Raw genomic sequence first — 23,151 nt, forward strand, 5'->3', positions numbered from 1 at the left:
GAGGTGCCTGGCTAAGTCAAGTCTAGCCTGCTGCCCAGCACCTAATCAGTGCTCACAAAACACTCAAGAGAATAATTTCTAATTTCCCCTCTGCTCTGGAGTTCTGAGTCTAATTCTAGCAAGGCAGTTTTGGCAAACTTGGCTTCTTAACGGAGAGATTCCCTGAGCCCTGAAAATCTGGACTCAGGTGTAGTTCCTTTCTTCCTGCTTCCCACGAGTGGATGGAGGGCAGTCCCACTTGTAATGCCTATGAAATTCTGCAGCGTGGACCACTGAAACATACCTAATAAGCCATCTGGCATTGCTCTTGTTTTGCTCCCAGAAACTGCCTACCACACGTTACACCAAAAAGAGCACCTCTGCACATACACAGAGCACGCAGACCTGCTTGTTTGCTGAAAAGTTTTCCCTGCAAAAGAGTTCAAGGAAAGTTGGTTACATCTACACTGGCTTCGTGTGCTGTCTCCTAAAACTGTACAGAGTTAGGACCCAGATCAGTGCTGATGGCAAAGGAAGGGGTATAGTGTGGAGAAAGCTGGGGGAAAGACTCCATCTGAGCAGACAAATCTATCTGAGCCAGTCACTCTCATTTGGCTGGTTCTTCATGTCACTTTCTGAGAAACTGTCCAAGGAGCTCTGAAATTACCAGACAGTCCTTTCCCAGAAGGTCTGGAGGAAGCAGAATCCATACTGTCCTAGAACCAGCGCTACAGGACTGAAGGGTACCTCAGGAGTCGCCCGCTCACTTCTGCAGTCTGGGAGGAGCTGGGATGCTTTCAGCTGTGGGCCTGGTGTGCCTGGGGGAATTTTACCAAATCCCAGCTATTCTGCTCCCTCCACCGCAGGGCTCAGACCTCGGTATTTGGCCTTTTCTTCAGTTTCCCTGCATGGACTCCAGACCCCTGCTCTGTCTTGCTAACAAGCCACTTCAGCTGAAGCCAGATGCCCTGATTTGTTCCTGCCATCCCCTGTCCTGCAGGGCCAGATCGGCCTCAGCAGAGTCTTATTTACAAGACTGATACTGGCGACTGAGGACATCCGGGGGTCACCTGGATTACAGCCACCAGCCCGACTTCTGATATAATCACTGATTAGACTCTTTAGGTGACATTTTCACCTCTGGAACTGGGGCAAACACAATCGACATTTTTACGCCTCTTTGGATACGACATTAAATTGAAGAAGCAGCCACTCACCTGGTCGGTCCTGCCTCCCCAGTCCTTTCCAGTCTTGCTCTCTTCTTCTTTCCCACGTAAGTCTCATGATGCATCATGACAGAGCAGTTTGTCCCAAATCAACCAGTTTTTCCTATTTGCCATAAAATTGTGGACTCTCATCAGTTAAAAACAAAAACAAAAACACTCTTGGTCAAACGTGCTCATATATAGTAGAGCCACAAGGCTTTGTTCTGAGTTACCATTTTCCACTCCCCGGGCTAAAGTGGGGCTGGAAGGCCCTGCCCTGCAATGAGGACACTACACTGAGAAAACACCGCATTAAGAGGCACGAGACTCAGTAAGGGGCCCAAGCTCCCGTGGGCTGAGCCACGTCTGCGCGTACAGCCTGCACGCAGCGCTGCGGGCGCTGTGTGAGCCGCTGGCTTTCAGATTTCCTGGTGCTGGTATTTGGAAAACACTAGCTCTATATCCACTTGTTTACCGAAGTTAGCAGCAAATACCAGTTCTTTCCTCTGGGGGTGCTTAGATGGCCCACCTTCCCCGTGTACCACATCAAGTAAGGCCTAAAGGTCCAAGTCTCTATTTGTGCAGCTCAATAGCAAGGGCTGAGACAGGATTTGTTGTGTGCTTTCAAAAGAAAGGTACCTCTTCTCCTTGTGTAAAGTCCCACAACTGTATCTGGAGCAGGCAACTGCGTGAACATGCAGTTTTCTTGTTTAAACCATCTCCTATCTGTGGCTTACCTGTAGGACGGCTGGAGGGGAGGGCTGGTAGAGTGGAGAGAAGAGCTGGCATGTCCATTAGGAGTCCTGGGTTGAAATTCGGACTTTACTACCCCACTGGCTATGTGACCTTGGACATGGGACTTAAACTTTCCAGACTGAGGTTTCCGCATTATTAAATAAACATACTACCTTGAAGTATTAGCATGTTTTAAATCACTTTTCCCTTATACCAGAGCAAAGGTACCACCCATCACCACCTTTATCTCCTCTCCTCTTACAGCTCATTGCCCCTTATTTCCATCAAATCCTTTGCATCCTCCTGTCCATAGCCCCGACATCCTTGTAACATGCTGCATAAAATCGAGGCTGAAAAGAAGAAATAATACTTACAGCACATTTGGAAATATAGCTAGAAATTAGGACTGCTATACTTGGTAGACCAAATGACTTTCTGATTTGTTTGTCTACCATATTAAAAAAAAAGAAAAAAGAATTCAAGAGTTACTCGCCCTTGTAGATACCCTGAAAGTATTTTCAGATTATTCCTATGGGGAAAAAAAAAATCTCATCTCATATAAATTACTTCCCTTGTGCTTGCTTGTCTAGCAGTTTGTCCAAAAAAAAAAAAAGTACACAGGCCTGAGAGAAATCCATTTTCCATTTTACCAACTTATGTTTGCCACGTTCCCTCCCCGAATGCCCAGAGATTTAATTCCCTAAATCCCCACGGTCATCTATTCCATCCCAACAAGGGGAAAGCTCTACAGAGTGAGAAGGAAGAACTGAGTATTTTCTGGACATCCTTCTAGACAGTACCTTGGCCAAGAGCACCACTAAAGAGGACTGTGTCTGCCTGTCTTAAGACTTCTGAAATGCAGCACACTGAGGGATTCAGAAAACGGTCCTCACTGCACTGAGCAACTTCTTCTTACTGAACCCAGCACACCAGAGGCTTTGATTGGGAACAGATCCAGTGGTGCTTCTCAGCTCCCCAAACCCCAGACCCATCCAGTCTTTCAGTCTTGATCCAACCCCTGACTCAGCCCAGACCATCAATTAACCAGGCACCTATGAACTATACAGATGAGTCTGAAACATTACTTATCTTTTAGGAAGAAAAACAGCACAGAAGGAAAAGCAAACGTTTTGAAGTCATACACATCTGCTACCCTGTGATCATTTCACTTTCCTGAGCCCCGCTTTCCCCAAGTATAAAAGAGCAAAACTATTCTTTGGGAACTCCAGTGGATGAAACACGGTGAGTGTCCCGGGCCTTAAATATTGGCACATAAGTGATGTCCCCAAATGCTAGCTAATTTATTATTTTTATTACCATTAATATATTTTCCACTCCCAACTTCCTTATTCTATACTTTTCATTCCTAACTCTGAACTGTTGGATTGGGAATTAGAGTCACAAAAACCTTTGGCGCTTTGGACTTAGAGTTCATCTATACTCACACCAGGTCAGTGCTTGGATCTGGACTTCACACAATGAATTCGGTTTGCTTACACCTCTGGCTGTCAGTGTTCCCTCTGTGCCCAAGCCTTGGCGAATGAGAACATCCTACCCCAGTTACTTGGTGGACACTTGGCTAAGCCAGTCCCAGCCATTTGTCAATTCTGCGTGTGTGTATATGTTGGTACTATTACTAAATAAGGTTGGCACCCTCCTCTTATGGCCAGAAGATGGGAGAGTGAACAGCTGCTGGCTGAACAATTAGTAGACTCGTTAAAAGGACACGTTTTATATGTTTATGGCTCATAACTAACTACTGTTACCTCATGTGTTTAGGTGAGTGGGTTTATTTCTGTGTACCTGTGAGTATACCTAAATAATGTACAAATTTACATTATATTTGTATTGTAAAATTTCATTAATCATGTGCATGTGTATGCATGTGTGTATATCCATGTATAATACACACATACACACAATTAGTAAAGTTACAGTTTAAAATTTTTAAATGTGAAATTTCATGAATTAAATCACACGTATAATAATAGCAAAATGTTTTCATCTCAATATGAATATAAATTGACAAAAATGAGTGTCTTTTTATCTAGAGAAACTTTTTAATTTATTAAAGATATTTAAGTATATGTTGTCAACAATTTTGAACTTTTCTGTAAACTTTACATATTACATTAGAGAACTAGTCATAATAATTATATAATTAATATAATAAACATACTTTGGATTTACTTCATATTTCTTGTAAATTCTATTTAAAATAGGGTTTTGTGTTTTTTTTTACTGTACCAGTGATATATGTTCATTTTAGAAAAACACAGAAACTGTACAAAGATATAAGAAAATTCTAAAAACCTGGTGTTTTATAAGTTAGAAATAAGTAGTGTTCCTATATGTCAATCTTTCAGTCTGTCCTTATTTATTTTCTGTACAAATTATTTTCATACTACATGAAGTCTTAAATTCTGCTTTCTTTAACATCACATGAGAATTTTCTCAGGCCGTTAAATATTCTTTAGAAAAATAATTTTTACTGGAAACATTCTACTTTACTATATGGATATATGATATATTGTTAACTAATTAATTTATAAATACTGTTCATGGAATTATTTTTAATGTTTACATTGGTAGGAAGATTTTATCAAGATATCTATACATGCATCCTAGTATTGTTCATAGAGTATTTTTATTATCTAGATAATGTAAACTTATTTTTTATTTTGGGGTTTTTTTGGGGGGGGAGTAATTAGATTTATTTACTTTATATATTTTTAATGGAGGTACCGGGGATTGAACCCAGGACCTTGTGCATGCTAAACCAATCACACTGTACTCTTCCCCCATTTTAAAATATTTTAAAGCTTTACAAAAATCTATTTCACTTTTTATGAAATACCTTATAAATACCTTTCCATACTATCGTCTTCTTTAACAAAGAGCTTTGATCATAATTTAAGATTCTTTGGGCCAAAGTCCTATTTTAAATATGAGTTGTTGGGGTTGGTGGGAACTCGGATGCTCTGGGGTCTGGGGGGGCGGGGGGCGGCTGCCTGTCTCCACAGCAGAAGTCCTCAGGCTGATGACCGGAGGGGGTAGGAGGAGGAGGGGTGGCACTATTTTCTTTTCTTTTCCCTCCGTTGTCAAGTTTAACATCTTCCTCCTACCAGTACATTCAAATTACTTTTAAACTAACATCTGCATTACTGTCAGTTATGCTAGACAACTGTTTTTGAAGATGTATTTTTTTTTTCCTGGTGTGTTTGATATGTTAGAGAAGGCTTTAAGGATAACGCAAATTTTGTGTTTGTTTATGTGTGATTTTGCCAATGAGAAACAGGAAGTGAACACAGAAAACTACACCCAGATGAATTCGGCAGTGTAAAAGCACACAGAACACACACGCGCACACACACCAAACATCTACCAGTGACCTCCACTTGCCTCTTGTGTTAAGAGCCATTTGGTAGCACAACTTTCTGCCGGACTTCAGATAACTCTCCTTCTGCCCTTTTATAACAACCAAAAACTGTAAGTGCTCCAGTGCCCACTTTCACAAGCAAACATCACGTCTTGAATTTCAAGTGTTCTTTGTGTATTTCTTAACCATTTAATAATGTATGTGTCTCTGAATGGCCGGGTCCTTTACAGGGTTCAGAGCTCAGAGCAGCCAGGGACCAACTCCCTACTCTCCCACCCCTATCCCCAGTCACTCTGCTCCCTGCTATGTTTATCTTATTTTTTACCTAACAATATCTGCCTTGTTAACAAATGCATTACCACCTAAAAAGTCTGTACCACATACGGATTAATAATCATTTGTATGCTGTAAACCAAAGAACCCTTTTCATGCGTTTAACATGAACACTATAGCCACTATTTCCTTATCTATGTCCATCTGGAATTATTCTGGGATTCCCCCCACTATGAAAGCATCAGCCTAACATGCATTTGCCAAATACTATTAACCCCTAAGAAATACGGAAACAAATTACAGAATGATTCAGAAACCAGACTGAGGCCTTTGTTTTTCATGCTACTTTCTAGCCAGTTTTTTCCCCCCTAAACTGCAATTATTTCACTTAAATTAATATCTAAGAATAGCTCCCTGAATACAGCAGCTGGAGTGGTGACAGAGAAGAAGCGCGCGTACGTGCCGATTCCTGACAAACACCAGCTGAAGATGTAGTAAGAGGAGCTAGCTGGGTAAAGGGAGTCGGACCCGAGAGGGCACCTCAAAGATCACTGCTAAATGAAATGGACTTGCTGGCAACACTGAACTGAAAACCCAGGGTTGGGTTTCAGAAAACATTGATCTAGCGCCCTCTAATGGTCGTGTCCGGTGCTGTCAGCTAGAGGCTGAATGAGTGAAATGAAAAGTAGCTGCTCCCCTAAATGAGCACAGAATTTGGAGAGGAAGGAAGCGACATACGTAAACATAATACCAATTTTAAATGGTGTTTAAATATATGTTGTTTAAAGGATTATATGTGAGAGGATGTCACAGAGAAAGGAGCACCTACTGTTTAATGAGTGCCTTGGGGTTGGAGATTTGTTGGATTTGACGTGGGCAGAACTGGCAAGAGGCGCTGTGCCTATGACCCGTCTGGGTTCTCAAGCCGACTCCCACCGCTCCTGCTCTCCCTAGTATTTCAGAAAACTACATTTCCCAGGCTCCGCTGCCCACTGGCTTGCGGTGGCTTTGGCTGGAGATGGGAGGCCCAGAGCAAGCTCCCCACACCTCTCCTCGGGCAGCATTGCTGGCTATGCCCCTGTCTCCTCTGGGGCTCCAGCTCAGGCCAGACACGTCCTCCACGACTTCAGCTTCCAGCTGGTGGTCCTGGTCCCGGGCTCTGGGAATCCCTTTGTCCTTCCAGCCCAGGGAAGGTAGAGGTTTCTGTTGATGCTAATCTTGGAGTTATGTCACCTTCCCCTATTTGGTATCTTGACTCTTCAGTTACTCAAGTAACAAATTCCTTGTATTAAAACCCCTCTGTTTGAAATCTCCAGGGATGAGTTTTGTCTGACTGCCAGGGCCCTCACTGACACGGGAGATAAGCTGCTTCTGATGGAGAAAAGGAGTATGGCTCTTGCCTGGAAAATAATGTAGGTTAAAAGCAAGATTCAGCCTATGGGAATGGAAAGGTGAAAGGCCACCGAAAAAACAACAGAAATTCTCAGGCAGGCTGAGACCGTGCTAACGAGGCAATGCTGTTCTGAGCCTGGAAGGCCTTCGAAAAGGCTAAGGAGAGTTCTGTGCTTGTACAAATGTTTCAACCTAACAGAAGGACAGAACCTTGCCCAAGAACAGATGCCACCGGGCTGAAAGGATCCCAGTCCACCTTTTTATTTTCCACCAAGTTTAAATCAGCTATTTGGGACTCTGGGGAATGACTCACCCACTCAGAATACCAGAGCTGGAAGGTGTCCTTTTCCTTCAAATTATATGCATGAGGGCACTAAAGCTTTTGTATTTAAAACGCTTTGCTCAAGGTCACACAGCTGGTAGAGCTGGAAGGAGAACCCCAGTCTCTTGATTCCAAGATCAAAGCCATTGTTACTCTATCATTTGAGCCCTTCCCGCTCCCTAAGTTTCAGTTCATTATATGCAAGTTTGGTCCTTTGGTTACTTACAAGCTTATGAGCAAGTTTGAATGGGTCTGTTCCATATCAGTAACTTCTCATTCTGAACGAACAAGAGTGAGCATGTTACTCATTCCAATGTAACCAGTTTGGAGTGATTTTTAAATAGAATAAAGTAACAGTAAAACAACAGACATTATACTGTCAAATGAAATGCAGGTAGAAGTCAGGTAGCAGAACACACACCCTTTATGAAGAGACTCACCACTTTGTATCTGGACTGGACACCGAGGTTTGGGGTAAAATAAACATTCTGAGGCACAGGCTTTAGAGACATTATCTGTTTAATAAATATGATTGTAAAAGCAATAAACAAGAGCAATTATACATTACACTACAGAGTATATAACAAAAAAATACATCAAAAAGTCATTTTAAAATTAGAAGTAGTTCCGATACTATAAGAAAACTTTCTTTTTCTCTTTTTAATTGGCTTCCTATAAAAATAAGTTGGCAAATGAGGGAATTTCAATGCTCAGTTGGAATCCTGGAAAACACAGAACAGCTGCCAAGTACCCCACTGCTCTCAAAGTTGCTGTTTGGAACTTCTGAAAAAAAGCAAAGCCAACCTCTGCATTTTGGACAGTGGATCCAATTAAAGGTAAGGCAAAGGAGAAAATGTTGGCTGGGGAGTTCAGGGGAAGAGCATGCACAGTTTGCCTTCCGGGATTTTGGAAAAACGTTGCAGTATCAGATTTGCAGCTTGCCCTGAATCTTACCTTCCACATCCATCCCTCACTACCCGCTCCTCTGGCCTCAAGCCCACCGAACTCCTCACTGGGTTTGCGCCTGCTGTTAGCGAGGAGGTAGGCTCTTGGGTCCCTCCCACTTGCAGGCTCTCACTACCGCCTTCTCTTCGGGATTGAGCTGGAATGGCCTACTAAGCATTTCTCAAACTTTAACGTATATCACAATCACTGGGAGAGCTTCTGAACACAGATTACTGGGCCCGAACTCCAGCGTTTCTGACTCAGGAGGTCGGGGGCAGGGGGGGGGGGCAAAATCTGCATTTTTAACAAGCTGGAGGTGATGCCGAAACTGCTGGTCCAGGTACTGCACTTTGAGAACCACAGAGCTGTACCATGAGACCAAGAGGTCTCCACAAGCAGTACTTTGCTGTACTAATCTCCTACAGGTGGGAGGGAGCTCTGAGAAGAGGCACCTGAGGGCCCTGGAGATGCTGCATCTAGCACTGACCATCCCTGGTCACCTTCCGAGATGCCAGGCGTCTCATGTCCACCTCTAGTTTTAATTAGGACTTCCAAGCCCATCCTTTTCTATGTCTTCTGTCATGTTCATGCATTTATTCTCTCAACAAATGATTTTCTTAACACTTACTCGAGGCAAGGCACTGTGCTGGATAGTGTTATTCCCTTTTTCATATTTATCCAATTAAAATTAATTGATCTGCAACTCTGAGGACTCCCTGTGCTGTTCTGAGGACTCCTCTTTAGGTTTCCAAACACTTTGTCTTCCAGATTTAAGTTTGGGAGGCTTGCACGGAAGAGGATGAGTGAGGATGTTTCCCGTGGGGTAGGAAGCCCCACAGGTTGGGGATCAACTGAGCTCTACAGACAGCTGCCTCAGGCATAATCCGTGTCCCCGATTCATACCGGGCGTCTTCAACCATAAAAATCTTCTGCTTGATTGACTTCTAACTGAAGCTTTGCTATTCTTCCCCTACCTACACAAGGACAGGGGTCGTCAGGGTCTTTAGGATACCCCCACTGTCCCCAGGGCCCTGTTATATCCTGTTGTTGGCCTGGGGACAAGGCCAAGAAGGAGGCTACACTCTGAGTGGCTTTTTGAAGCCACCTTCTCCTGTATTTTGGAGTAGGCTTTGTCCAGTCCATAATACTCCAACGGCTTCTGCTGGACATACTTTTGTTTCCCTCTTACTCTGGGTCTTCTTTCATGATTGCTCTGGGAAAACTGGGATTTCCTCCTGCTCTGAGCCAACCTGCTTGAGTCAGCTTACTCCTCCCCTTTCTGCTTATTCCTTTTTCCTTTGCTGACACCGTGATGCTCAGAGATCAGAGAGCACACATGTAAAAAGTCGAGGATCACCCTGCGTGATCACAATCCCATCCTCATATAAGATAAGACCTCCATCTTGTCTCAGACTTTTTGACACTCTTAAACATTACAGCCATGAACCTGCTGCTTCTTCTGGTTCAAATCAGTTTTATTTTACAAATATTTTCACTCCACTGTGAGAGAGGAAATACTGGGTAAGAGCAACCATCACAGGAGGAAACTGTCCTGCCACATAAGTAACACGTTCAAAACATTTCTCACAAGAATCTTCTGGAATATGACTGCAGGAGATTTTTGTCAAGGTGTGAAAATACCACTATTCATCAGTACGCTTTCTCTTCTAAGATACGGGGCCAGGTTTGAATTGGTTTGCGTATCTCAACTCTTTCACACACATTATATGTTTTTCCAGGTGGGAAAAGGGCAGGATATTTGCGGAGGCGGGTTCTACAGGAAGAGATCAAAAAACACAGGAAGCTGAGCCCCGCGGGGCAGGGTGCAGCGTGGTCAGGGCTATGGAGGCTGCATGCGTGGGCGTGTACAGAGCTGACAGGTCAGAAACATCCGGTGGCCAAGGCAGGGTTGGCCAAGGCTGGGCCAGTGTTTAGGGAGCGTCAGGATGAAATGTCCAGAATCTAGCAACGTGTTTGGGAAGAAAAAGTAGGCGCAGTGAAGGATAACTTGGGGACTGGAAGGAAGGGATACCAAGACATCAACAGACCATGACAACACACGTGGAGAACAGACAGACGGGAAGGTCAGAATGCAATGCAGGTAACCGGGATTCTGTTCTCCACCTAAGTTAGGGCAGGAGTTGGGAAAGCTACAAGGGGAAGCAGTTGTGATGGGAAGTGGCAAACAGGAAACACGGGTCCACTTCTGGCACGCCTGCCCCCCTCCTTCCTTCCCTATTCTCCCTGCCTACCTGGAACTTCAACTCGCCTCTCTGGGCCTGTGGCCTCACAGAATGGAGAAGGCAGCCCTGGGGTCGCTGCCGGCCAACAGAGCTACCCAAGATAACTCAGAAGGGAGAACGGCAACGAGGAAAGTGGAATAGAGAAACAGCTCAGGGTTTCAAACTCCTGTGCATGTCTGTGTGTCTTGTGAAAAGAGCCGGAGTGGCTAATCCACCCATCAGCCGGTAGTGCTAAAATAGCTGTTAAATCTAGAGCCAAGAATGTTTCCAAAAATACATGCAGATGTCCTTGGCCTGTATATGTTAGGAATTTTCTACAAACACGACCGATCAGAAAAAAGAGAGAGAAGAAAAGGGGAGGGGAGTATTTTTCCATGAAAATAGAGCACCTATACACTGCCCCTCCGAGCGTGTTCTCAAGGGACTGTCCACATGCACAGGCTTAAAGCTAAAAACCCTTGTTGTCTGTGTCTGAAGAATTAAAAAGTCCCGATGCAGTGAGTGTTTAGTTTGTTTGTTTGTTTGGATTTTGATTGTTTTTTTATTTGATTTTTGTTTTGTTTGTTTTTGTTTTTACTGGCGTCCTCCATTCAAACATTTACATAGGTAGGGATTTCTTTTGTGCTTTGATTCTCAGCAACTATGGAAATACTTCCTGGCAAAATAGGAAAACAGAACAACAAAAGGAAAGAAAAAAAAAACATAGAGTTAGTGGTCATGAAGAAGGTTGCACTTGACAAGAGCGAAATTCTTTCCTGATCAGCAGGTCGCCTGTGGCCTTTGGGGGTTTTCCTTAAATTGCAAATTGAGCCCCAGCAGATCCCCGCTTTGGCGTTGAAGGTGGAGTGGCTGGTCTTGCTCTTTGCAATCGTAGAGATGAGTCACCAGGTTGAGTAGAAGGGGAGGGAGGGAAGGGTAAAGCTACTCTCCTAAGAGAAAACGTGTAACACTTACTCATTTAACGACACTGGAAGCAGAAAGGTGTCAGAGACATTGCAACGTGCCAGGCGACGTTCCTGCCCAAGCAGGCATCGCTACTTTAACCAAGGAAACAGCGGCTGTGCTTCAGACCCCGTGGAAATGCAGTTGAAACCAAATAGCCCACCCGGATGCACTTAGAAGCTTTAGAAGTAAATAGGGTGAATGCTTCTCTGGACTTGAAAACAGAAAAGCCTTTTCCTTTTTAACCCAAACCAATTACTCATTCACCACCTGTTTCCCCAACAAAAAGGAAGCACGCTGTGAATACCGCACACCGGATGTGGGGGCTGTTATTATTACCTCCGACACAGGCCAGGCACTGCATTGAAATTTCTCCTTAATACAGTCACAGAACTTCCCCATGTCCATTTAAAGAGAGGGTTCTATTCCCATTAAGGTAGCAGATTAAAAATCACAGGCGAAGGCTTTCTAGGTGGTTGGGCTATCATATCAGATTGAAGCATGAATGCTTATACATAATAATTTATCCACCAGAGTCAGCAATGCAGGGTCTAGGTAAGAACATTTACAGCTGCAACTCTAAGGCCAGACAGGAGGAAGGGAGGAGAGAAATGGATCCCAGTGGTGGCTCCATGGTTTATCTAATTTCCTGGAGAATTTCCTCTCCAATAAATAGTAGGACTTAGCACCTCCCCTTGAGACTCTCCCCACCTAGCTGTTGGATTCCCACGCTTACTTCTCCGGCAGAGAGTGAGCGCTATAGAATTACTCAGAAATCCATTTTAAGACTTCGGGGAGGGCACAGGTGAAAAGGAGGAAGAAATCTGCCCATCTGCTCTGTAACAGCCTAACCCTCCAGTGGTCTGTCTCAGGAGGCCCCACTCCTGAGATGTTCTGCAAACTCTATGCCTCTTGCCCTCAAAATTCTCAGGTTCCCTGTTTCCTGGGGGACAGTTTTGAGATATCTACGAGATTAAAAAAACAAAACAAAACAGGGTGATTAGCCTGTCACCCCCCTGCGAAGGTTCTGGAACAATGTGGCTGCTGTAGCTCGTTCTGGTCATTATATACTCTGGCCCTCAAGCCCTGCCCAGCCCTCCAGGCCGCAAGAGCCAGCCTCTGAGCCTGACCTTCTTGGCTATTGTCAGAGCAAATGCTCTGCTCTTTCCCATGAACATTTCGAAGCCCAATGTTTTAGCAAGTTTCTGCAAAAAGAGGAATAAACTCATGAGAGAGAGAGAAAAAAAGGATAGGAACAAGGCTTTTTTTTTCTCTTTCCAATGGGAGGAAGCAGGGAAGGAGGCGTCACAGCTGTTCTCTGAGGGGTGTTAGAGCAGAGAAAGGGGTTATGTCAAGCCAGAAAGGGGTTAGAGAGAGAGCCAGCCATTGACTACTCAGGGTGAACGGCAGACGGCTACCGGGCATCATTTACCTATGAGCTGAGATTCCACCTTCTCATCTACCAGCTGGCCAGGCCGCCTGAGTTCAGTCTGAGGGACATAGGGCCTGCTTTCAGGGTGACTGACTCGACTGACCATCTCTCGTTCTTTCTCATTGTGCATCTGGGCATAAACATTAATCCCCGGGATCTTCCTAAAACATTAACAGAAACCATCACTGCTGGGCACACGGGACAAATACACCACTGTGACAAATGCTTCTGAACCTGTCAGGGAGAAGGGAGGCGGGAGATGTGGACGGAGGGACACGCACCTTTTAAACTTGTAGATGACGAACACGGCCAGCCCCACAAACACCACGGACAGCAGCATCAGCATGGCCGATCCACTGTGGGTCGGGGTGAGGTCCACCAGCGGGGCTGAGGGAGAAAGCAGAGGCGTGGTCATGAGCAGACAGATGAGCACGCGTGACTCTGGGACGAGCTTGCACTGTGCCTCTGGGTGAACCACGTGGGACGAACACACAAGATGCACGTCACACAGCTCGATCCGTGGATGCACCGGGGCTGATCCCAGGCCCCAGAATGCTCCAGCGGGCCTGTTTAGGGAGTGCAGTGGAGCAATTTAAAGCACGGACTCTGGAGTCAGACTGCCTGGATTCAAGGCCTGCTCTACCACGTGCTGGCTGTCAGCTTCTGGGCCCGTTACTTGACCTTCATATGCCGTCGTCTGGGGTGACAAGGGGAATAAAAGTACCTATCTCACTGGGTTTTTGTGAAGATCGAATGAGGCGATGTATATAAAGCACACATAACAGCACTGGACACATACACAGTAGGGCTTTTAGAGAAGTATTTGATTTTACTGCTACCACTATTATTATTTTTAATCAATATTTATAATAATAGAACTATTAAATTTTCCTATACTTTAAATGCAAGCTTTCCCCACCAAGCCATGCAGAAAACCAGAAAAACCACCACCAGAGATATTGCTCCCTCTCACTCTGACCCCAGCAGGTGTCGTGTGAGAGAAAGGACTGGAGAATAACGGGGCACGCTTATATTTCTTGCACACAGGAAGCTGATGGCTAAGTGACTATTCTACAAGGGCCGCCGCTCCAATGCTGGAGGAGGGGTGTGCTAGCCAGCGTTGTCTCAGTAACTTGCCAAAGTCAAGACAGCTCGGCTCATGCCGGGAGGCGCCAGCCTCTCAGAGGCAGTGATTTCTCCTCTCGGACCAGATAGATACCTTTGCATCCATGAAAGCTTCTCCCTCCCCAACTTTTTGACTTTGCTCTTCGAGTGCAGCTCATCTCTCTGCACCTCTATTCCAGTCCCTCCCCTATCTCAGGGTCAAGTCTTTTGTACTTAATGACTTTGTTTGCAATTCATTTCCACCCTCTCAAAAACTGACATTTTGCAAACAGAGCATAGCTCCAGCATAAAAGGCAAGCCACACATACCCCTTTGAAGCCTGGATACTGACCTTTACCTTCCATCAAATTAAGCAAAGCCTGATACCCAGAAAGGCAGGTGACCTTTAAGCACCATTTTCTGCAGCTTTTCTCTGTTGAGAGTCAAGAGGGCAGAGTTCTTGTCACCCAGGTACAGACATTCAAGAATAGGTGACTATAATGCTGATGGTTTCAGACAAGACCCAATGCTGCTTCTGCTCTGTCCGGATTTTGAAGGATTACATCCCAGCCACTTTTCACTACTGGAAATCCTATTCTATGTGCCGGTTTGGGGGAAAAACAAAAGGCAAGCCTTCTTTCTCAGAAAACAGGCTTAGTTGTCTTAGTGGAATCAGCTTTTGGAAAGCACGAAAATGAAGCAAGCTCTGTGGTGTCCTCTCCTCTGTAAGTGAAGCAGCGCTTGGGCTGTGAAGCGTGAGTGTGTGAGAAGACGGGAGGGGTCACGGAGAGAAGCACCCACGGCAAACGAGTTTTCAGCTTGAAATGGGAAAACAAAGGTCTCACTCATTCACTTGGGCAAACACAGCGCCCTCAGCAAAGGAGCCAGAAATACTTCAAAACTCACAGCACAACTGGCAGGAAGTCGCGGGGGAGAGAAGGCCTTCCATTTGTCACAGGCATCATCACAGCTGACCTTCCGCAATGGAAGGCAGGGGGATGACCTCCTCTGAGCTGGCAGGAACAGCGAGGGTCTCCCTGGCTACTGTCGTTCCAAAAGATGGACCAGTAAACGAAAGACAAACCAAGCCATCTCCCCCTGCTCCCCCCCCCCCACATATTTTCTATATACCTCAAGCCAGGGCTAATTTCAGCAGGAGCTATCAGAAATTCAAAAAGATAGTTCTGAGAACGGGATTAAGGATGAAAGTATAGCACTAGAAGCAAATTGACACATGACAGAGTTAAAATATCATTACGTTTTCAAACGACCAGTTAGAATCATAGGTCACATACTCAGACGTTGATGACAAGCACATGCACATATGTTTGCACGTGTGTGCATACATGGGTGCTTTGTGTACGGAGACATGAAGCCTCATGCACCCACCACCCTTCAACAACTCCCAACCCACAATGTTATTTTATTTCTACCCCCATTCAGTCTCCACAAACACAACACTGGATTATTTTGAAGCAAATCTCAGCTATCATATAATTTTATCTATGACTCTAAAAGAGAAGGTCTCTCTCACCCTCCCTTTTTCTCCTGACATTATCACAATACCGTCATCACACTGACGGAGATAATAATGGAAAGCTATTGTAAAGGTACTTTTCTAATGCAAACCCTTAATCTGACAGGGAACAAAGGGAGACAGAGAGGAGCCTCAGATTGCTGGGATGGTTACAGGCAGGTTAGCTTGATTAGCTGAACTTCTAATTCCCAGCCGAATGCTCTTTCAGAATAAGCAGAGTATCAGTTTTGTGCAGCAACCAGGAAGCATACTAAGGCTGCTGGCAAGGACTGGCACTGGAAATAAATGGAAAACTAAAGAGAGAAAATCGCTCCAGCCAGGCTCTCACTGCACAGAAAGCCAGCACACACATGGACTCTATTTATTTCCTTTCTCTTCCCTTCCTCCTCCTCCTCTCTCTCCATCACAAGTTTAAATCTTTCCATTCTAAACCATTCCCACTCAAATCATCATTTGTAAACAAGCCACATTAACACTGTTAAGGAATTAGCATGTTATTTTGGGAAAAGGAGCTTCTGGATCCCAAGTTCTAAAATGTGTGCTATCTGTGCCCCCTCCTCGTCTCTGCATCACTTAGCCGCTTCTCAGTGGCAGGTGAGCAGGCAGCAGCTGTGAGAGACTGAGGACCACTGCCCTCTGGGTTCCGTGGTGGCTTGTTGATCTTTGCCGGACTGTAGACGGGACGGTGATTGCTCCACACAGCCTCAGATGCACATTTGCTCAGTACTTCAGTGGGTTTGCATGTGTTTTGGTGAGGAATGAAAACTTGTGATAGAGGAGCTTTTGTTTGTTGTGTGGAATTAGCATAAATTAACCCCTCTCTGATTGCAGCCTAGACAAGGGAGAAGAGGTAAGTATTGGGTGGTTTATTTGCCACTGTTCACACACACACGTGGGAAAGCACGGGCATAGCTGTACTGCAGGGGACTCGACAATCCTGCATCTGCTGTTGCACACATCCGTTTCCACAATCCTGCAGAAATGCACTGGATCATTCTGTTCTGTTCATGAAACCTGGACTGCTTATAATAATAACGATGCTTACAAAAATAACCGGAGTCTTCTGGTGAAAAGTGAGTGCCAAGCAAATGGTCCCACGTTGTGTATGAGAGAGGAATGTGAACCCAAAATTCCACATTTGGGGTGAAGGAACTGATATGGTCCCTTTTTGAAATCAGATTCCTACTCGGCTGCTTATAAGCTAAATAACTTAAACTGAACCTCCATTTCCTCCTCTGCAAAACAGAGATAAAACTAGTGCTTGTTTTAGAAAGTTGTGAGAATAGAATAAGATGTGATTTATAAAGCACTGGCCTGGTGTCTGGCACGTGGGACACTCCCAGCAGTTTTAACACCATCCTGTCCTTGCTATCCTATTTCTGAAAGTGTACAGAGAACAAGCCCTGAAAGATGACCAGAATTTCATGGTCAAATAATTTTCGGAAACGGTATACCTGGCCTTCCTGTCTTGAAGATTCAGTATACGAAGGTTCACAGCAGTTCTTCAGGAAAGAAATTCGCATGACTTTACCATGGAGCGTCACAGATTCATTAGAGCACAGCCCCTCTGCGGACACGGGACCTGCACGACACACCTAGGGGGCGCCGCAGCCTTGCCCTGTTCTGTCATTTCCAAGTGTTAGGATCAACAATGTGTGGGCATCACCTGGTGAGGTCCTGCAGACACCCTCACTGCTGTCTATTCCGACTCTCATTCTGTCCAAGGGACTTCCTTGAACTTCTACCTGCTCTGTGACCCTGGGACTTTGGACTCGTACGGCATTTCTGATCCAAAAGTGCTGTCAAGAAGTCACAACAGCAGGTTCAAGTTTGCCATACCTTGATTTTATTTTTCCTCTCCTGCCTCCAAGTGGACCCAAGCCAGCCTTTACTTACATGCCTTGAATATCACAACATTCATGTTTATCTAGACCACAGAAAGGGTTGACAGGCCTTTATGACAGAGCACCCTCACTTCACCAATAGCCCTTCCCTCCCTTTCAAATCCAAACCCAATCGTAACAGTCTTAATAATGATTGCTATACCCTATTGAGATACAGCCATGATCTCGCAGGCCAGACTGGACAGGGATGCTCAGGGGAGGCTGTAAGGACTACTGAAGCATGGTTACCGGTTTTAAACTGAAGATGAGTTTTTAGGGACATCCAGTCACAGGGAGTTGACGTCACTTGACCAAGTAATGACAACCATGGGTACCTCAAAGACCAAACTTACCACCATGACTGATAGACAGGAAGAGGAGGATGCCTTTTGGTTTTCAGGGTGGCAAGTTAATGAGGAATCCCACTTACTATGTAAAGTATTTCTCAAAGTATAATATCCAGACCACCTGAATCAGAATCACCTGGAGAGCTTGTGAAAATACAGTTTCCTAGGATTCACTTGAGAAAAAATAGTCTCTGAGATTGAGTCCTAGAAATCTCTGTACATAACAAGCTACACAAGTCATTATTATGCATACTAGTTTTAGAGTACTGTGTGGTAAGCCCCTCCTACTGTCGCTCATAAAACATCAGTCCTTATCTTTAGAGTCTGCCTGATCTTTATACTCTCTGGGTCACCAAAACAAAACAACACACCCCTTGATTGCTAATAGTACTCAATCTTGGGATGATTCCAGGAGAATTTTCTAAACTACCTAAAAGCATCTCCAGTCTCTCCTAAGAGAGTGGTCAGCTTCATGTAGATTAATTGCATTATTGGATCAATTCTCTACTTCATTCTCTGCCCAAGCCTTGAGCAACTTGAATCTGAAGCTTATCCTACCAAGACATGAAATGTTTCCTCACCCTCTTGAGTCTGGACTAGCAGTGGAACTTGATTTGGCAATAAAATCTAGCACAAGTGATGGTGTGTCAGTTGTGAGCTTCAAGGCCATGTGTATTTCTACTCTCTCTTGTAATCCTATCATTCCCTGGGCTTGTTCAGGGAAGCTAGCTGAAGGATGAGAGACCACGTGGAGGAAAGCTTACTTATTCCAACTGAGACTCACAGCCAGCCAACCCCTAACATGAGGGCATTCCAGTCAAGATCAGTGGAGCTCCCAGCCCAAGAATCCATAGCTGACTGGAGATACCCAATAAGCATAGACAAAATCAGAAAAACTACTGAGCTGATCCATTGACTCATATGTAACAATAAATGATTACTGTTAAGCCACTGAATTTCAGGGTGGTTTGTTACACAGCAACAGCTTACTAATACCTTCTCTCTTCAAAACGCTTCTCTTCCAGCTGGTTAAACATCTAATTAGTAATTTTTACTGTTGGGCTCTACATTATGCAATTCTTGGTATGGATTTCTGTCCCCAGTGGCAGGGTGGCAGGGTATAAGTAAGGTGACCATACATGTTCTTTTCTAAACCAAGACACTTTAAGAATGAAAGGGAATGCTATTAAAACTTAAGTAGACACAGCAGTCAGGGCCTGGCAGTCTTGGTATTAGAAACTTGGTGTCTAAAAGGTAGCTTGTCCTAGATTCTGGTATCTTCTCTGTGTTTTCTGTGTGTCCTCCTGACTTACTTTCTTCCTGCCAATTTCTCTGGACTCTCTGCCTTGCCTTCTTCTCCAGGGGGAACTATACCTCCTGCATCCTAATGCTTATTTCCAACCTGATACATGTTTGTACCTGTTTCTGAACTGTTCATCTGACCACTGTCCCCTGGCCATTCTCTGCCCAAGGAAGTCTAGGTTCATCCACAGGCCTGGCCAGCTCAGGCCAGTCACCCAATAGTCATGTTATGCCCTTGCATGGGCCCAGGAAATCTTAGAAAAAAATGGTGAAGAAATAGTCTGTGAGACGCTGAAGAGCAACTTCGTTTCTGGTCTCTGGTATGTTTACGAAAGCATCACATGCATTCAGCCACACTGGGGAGAGGGTTACGTTTGCTGCGCTGGCACCTGTTATTACTTATTATCACACCGTAACGGCCTAGTAACTATCAAAAACCGCTGGGTCCACGTGTCGGTGAAACAGCTTAATAATTTGTAGAGGAAAATAATTATTTGGTGAAATAAAAACCGAAGGAAGGAGAAATACTACTGGCATGATTTTACTCACAAAAGACTTGTAAATGGTAACTGTGTAGATAATAAGGTGACCAGAGACTAAAGAGACAGAAAAATTTATTGGCTGTGGAAGAATTTCACTAGTACTAATTCCATCCCTAAATGGAAAATGTTATTGCAACAATTTATTTCACTTTACAGTTCCAAACTCCACAACCTCACAGTGTGGCATCTGCATCTATAATGATGTGGCTTAGATTATATTGTGTTTTCTAAAGTTTCTGGATTCAGGCTAAAAATTCTGCCTTCAAGTGGAAAGGGTCTTTCTCAGTGTAAACTGTTGGGCAGAATTCATGGTGTATCCTGACCTGGACTGAAATTCTGAGTGCCTTATCCCATCCGACATTTACTCATAACATGTCCAGAGGTAGCAACTGATGCCTGGAAATATTAATTCTCTAATATCTCGGTGATAATATCTTTTTATTACACCTGAAGAAGAAATTGAACGAGTCAGCAGCAGCCATGGAGGCCAAGACAGCAAAAGATAACAGTTTTATTAAAACCCACACATACCCTTGACAAAGGACAGTTTTCCTAAACATAATAGCTTACACAAGACAACTGCCAGACAGACAGGAGGGGTTGAGAGCAGTGTCTGGGTATTAAAAAAGTTTTTTTTTTAATTAAACCTGAGATTTGAGGCTCTTCCTCTGAGAAGTATTAACCTTTCACATTTTTTATCATCAGAAAAATCCAGAAGGGCAGTGACCCCCTGGAAAGTGAAGGGTAGAAGAGCACCCTGGTTCTCTAACAGGTGCAGAAATACAGCGAGATGCGGATGTACCATTTTCTGCTCACACTACCAGATTAATAACACCTAGATAATATCATTTGTTTAACTTCCATAAAACTCATGGCTCTTCAATTACATCTGCCACTAACATTCTCGTTCACACTTTAATCATTTTTCAACCGCTTCCTGGCCACGGCTCTTGGCTGGCCTCTGCCATTCATCTAGATTATGGATAGCGTATATCCCCCACTCAGAGACAGGCTTCATTTTCCCCCTTCTCCTACTGTCGTCTACCCATTCTGCCAATTAAGTTGGCTCCAACTATGCCGAGGAATTAGATTTTAATGTTTATTACTGATCTCCTCCCACACTTAATAATATCAAGGGCTCTTCTTTTTTAATGCATGCCTCTGTTTTAATGGATGCCCTGAGCTGCAAATCAGATTTACCGCTGGAGATAGATGTATAACGTTCCTTGTTAGGCAGATGGATTTCTGTCTGTAGAATGTTCTATAAAAGTAGTTGTTGAGACTGATGAAAGGTCTGGCTGCGTAAGTATCACTTGGGGAACTCGGTAAAAATGCTGATTCCTGGATATCCCTCCTTGGGATTCTGATCCAGGTGTGCACAGTGAAGCCTGAAGAATCTCTGCTTTTAGGACACTCCCTTGGTAACTGTGATGTATAGTCACACTTAAGAACAACTGCTTTAGAGCACGGATTGCCTGCATGGGTTATAAAGAGATTATCCAACCATGGAACAGGGTGACATGTACCCCAGATGTTTTGAGGGAACCAATCAGCACCAGCTCTTCTAGTCCCCCTGTTAGAAGTCCTACCATGCAAGTTTTAGTTTATTTCCCTAATAAATAACTCCTGTGAACTGCAAAAAAAAAAAAAAAACCCTAAGTGCTGTTGTGTGTAATTTTGGGTGGCTCCATCTAGTTAGGTGTTGTGTTCTCAGATAAAATGTACTGTTGCCTTTTGCTTCTCAGTCTTTAACTTCTACCCTCGTGGTTGCTCTCATCTATTCTAGCAAAATAGAATCAACATGTTTTTAAGCTGCTTACCCCACCCCTCCACTTCCACTTCCAAATATAAATACAATCTCTGAATTTACTCATTACCATGGGCCATCATAGGAACAAAGATACAGAGTTTGATGTAGCTTGAAATATTTGTACCAGCCATGAGGGCTTTAATTTATCACCTATCAGCAGATTCCCTTCACCAGGTAATCTACTAAAAGGTGATCAGTTAGAGCTCACAGGTTTTTAATTTTGTTTTTAATTGAAGTATAGTCAGTTTACAGTGCTGCGTCAATTTCTGGTGTACAGCATAATGTTTCAGTCATGCAGATACATACATGTATTTCTTTTCATATTCCTTTTCATTGTAGGTTACTATAAGATATTGAACATAGTTCCCTGTACTATAGAGTAGAAAGTTGTTGTTTATCTATTTCATATATAGGAGTTAGATACTAAAGCTCACAGTTTAATGCACAATCTGGTCCTGGTCTTCTCACCCGAGTGTCAACCTCTTATTTCCAGCTTCTGATTAAGGTTTTTCATTTGTATGTTTTATGACACCAAATCCAACATAACCATGAGATTTCTCTTCTTGGCAACTAAAAAAGAGGCTCCTACTCTTAGGTTTCCAACTCTGTCTACTAAGTTCCCATCTCTTGCTACCTGGGTTGAAAAATTCTTGTAAAATGGGTAAATACTTTGTGCAAAGAGAAAGGATTTATTGACTGTTGCTCAAACCTATTGTCTCAAAAAAAATCCTTTTGTCTGCTCATTTTTCCCTTTTCCACATGCATCAGACTTCATAATCTTAAACATGCATCAATGAGTTTTCTCACAGCATGCATGGATGATGGACAAAGCCTATCATACAAATGACGTATCAAATCACGGCGTATTTGCATTCCCTGAGTTGTATCCCTCTCTCCTCTGCTCATAATTTTACCTTCAGTAAATAAACCAATTAGGAATATTCGAGGGTGTGCCTAGATGCTCCAACCCATGTCAAACATGCATCACTTTACATATAAACCATACAGTGCCACCTGGCTGTGTTTCTGCTCAACACAGCCCCTCAATGGGGCAAGCTCATTTTCTCTCTTTTGGTGAACTCCTATTCAACATTAAGGCTCATTTTTATTGAACCTTCTGCATGGGATATTTTTCATCCTCTTCATTTAGAATTAGGAAAGCCTCCTGTACTTAGTACTTGGGGCTCAGGTCTGGCCGGTGGACTGAGTGAGGGTCCTGGTTCATCTCATCCCCAGATGAACCACAGTTTTATAGGAATCATTGCAAAGTGAGGAAGAGAGTCGTGTGGGACGTAAGATGGTGAATCTGAAATGGACTCATGCCCCTGAATAAGTTCCAAGTTACTAGGAGCAATGAGAAAACTACTGGCCTTTTAGGGATATTTTCTTAACAGCTCAGGTTTGTTCTACCCCAAGTCCCCACAGAGACCAAGGGCTCCACGACAGGTTCCGAGCCTTCCTGTGAGTCTTGCTGGAAAACCTCTCCCTGAATTAATCCGAGTATCACATATCCCTGTGTTATAGCTCAATCAATCAATCAGTCAATTAATGAGAGCTAGGGTAAAAGCATGGACAAAAGAGAACTCAAGGGAGATGGCACAAAGGATGTGAAGATGGTCTGGGTTGTTTGATAAGGTAAGAATAGCGCAATCGAAGGTGTGAGACTCTGAGCTCTGTCAGGAAGTAAGGCTGTTCTATGATACTAGAAACAACGTCAGCGACCAGAGCAGTAAAATCAGGGCCAATACGTTAAACCTGCTTCACTCTCTTTTAGGAACA

The 23,151-nt window shown here is 44.0% G+C and overlaps 1 protein-coding gene across 12 annotated transcripts in view; it reads right to left on the bottom strand.

Annotated features, from left to right (window-relative positions):
* Positions 1 to 7,814: 7,814 nt before the first annotated feature.
* Positions 7,815 to 23,151, bottom strand: part of SORCS1 (sortilin related VPS10 domain containing receptor 1) — a 468,902-nt gene continuing 453,565 nt past the window's right edge. For 8 of the 12 annotated variants that reach the window (XM_072971842.1, XM_072971846.1, XM_072971847.1 and 5 more), the window contains 3 exons: positions 13,129 to 13,234; positions 12,848 to 13,008; positions 11,044 to 11,128 (listed from right to left, as the gene is read on the bottom strand). In XM_072971842.1, coding sequence (XP_072827943.1) covers positions 11,064 to 11,128; positions 12,848 to 13,008; positions 13,129 to 13,234 — 332 coding nt within the window. In that variant the 3' untranslated portion in view covers positions 11,044 to 11,063. Of the gene's footprint in view, positions 8,069 to 11,043; positions 11,403 to 12,847; positions 13,009 to 13,128; positions 13,235 to 23,151 lie in introns of those variants that run through there. The other 4 variants (XM_072971853.1, XM_072971843.1, XM_072971845.1 and 1 more) reach the window with 4 other exon arrangements.

The sequence above is a fragment of the Vicugna pacos genome, chromosome 11, assembly GCF_048564905.1.
Source record: "Vicugna pacos chromosome 11, VicPac4, whole genome shotgun sequence".
Lineage (NCBI taxonomy): Eukaryota > Metazoa > Chordata > Mammalia > Artiodactyla > Camelidae > Vicugna > Vicugna pacos.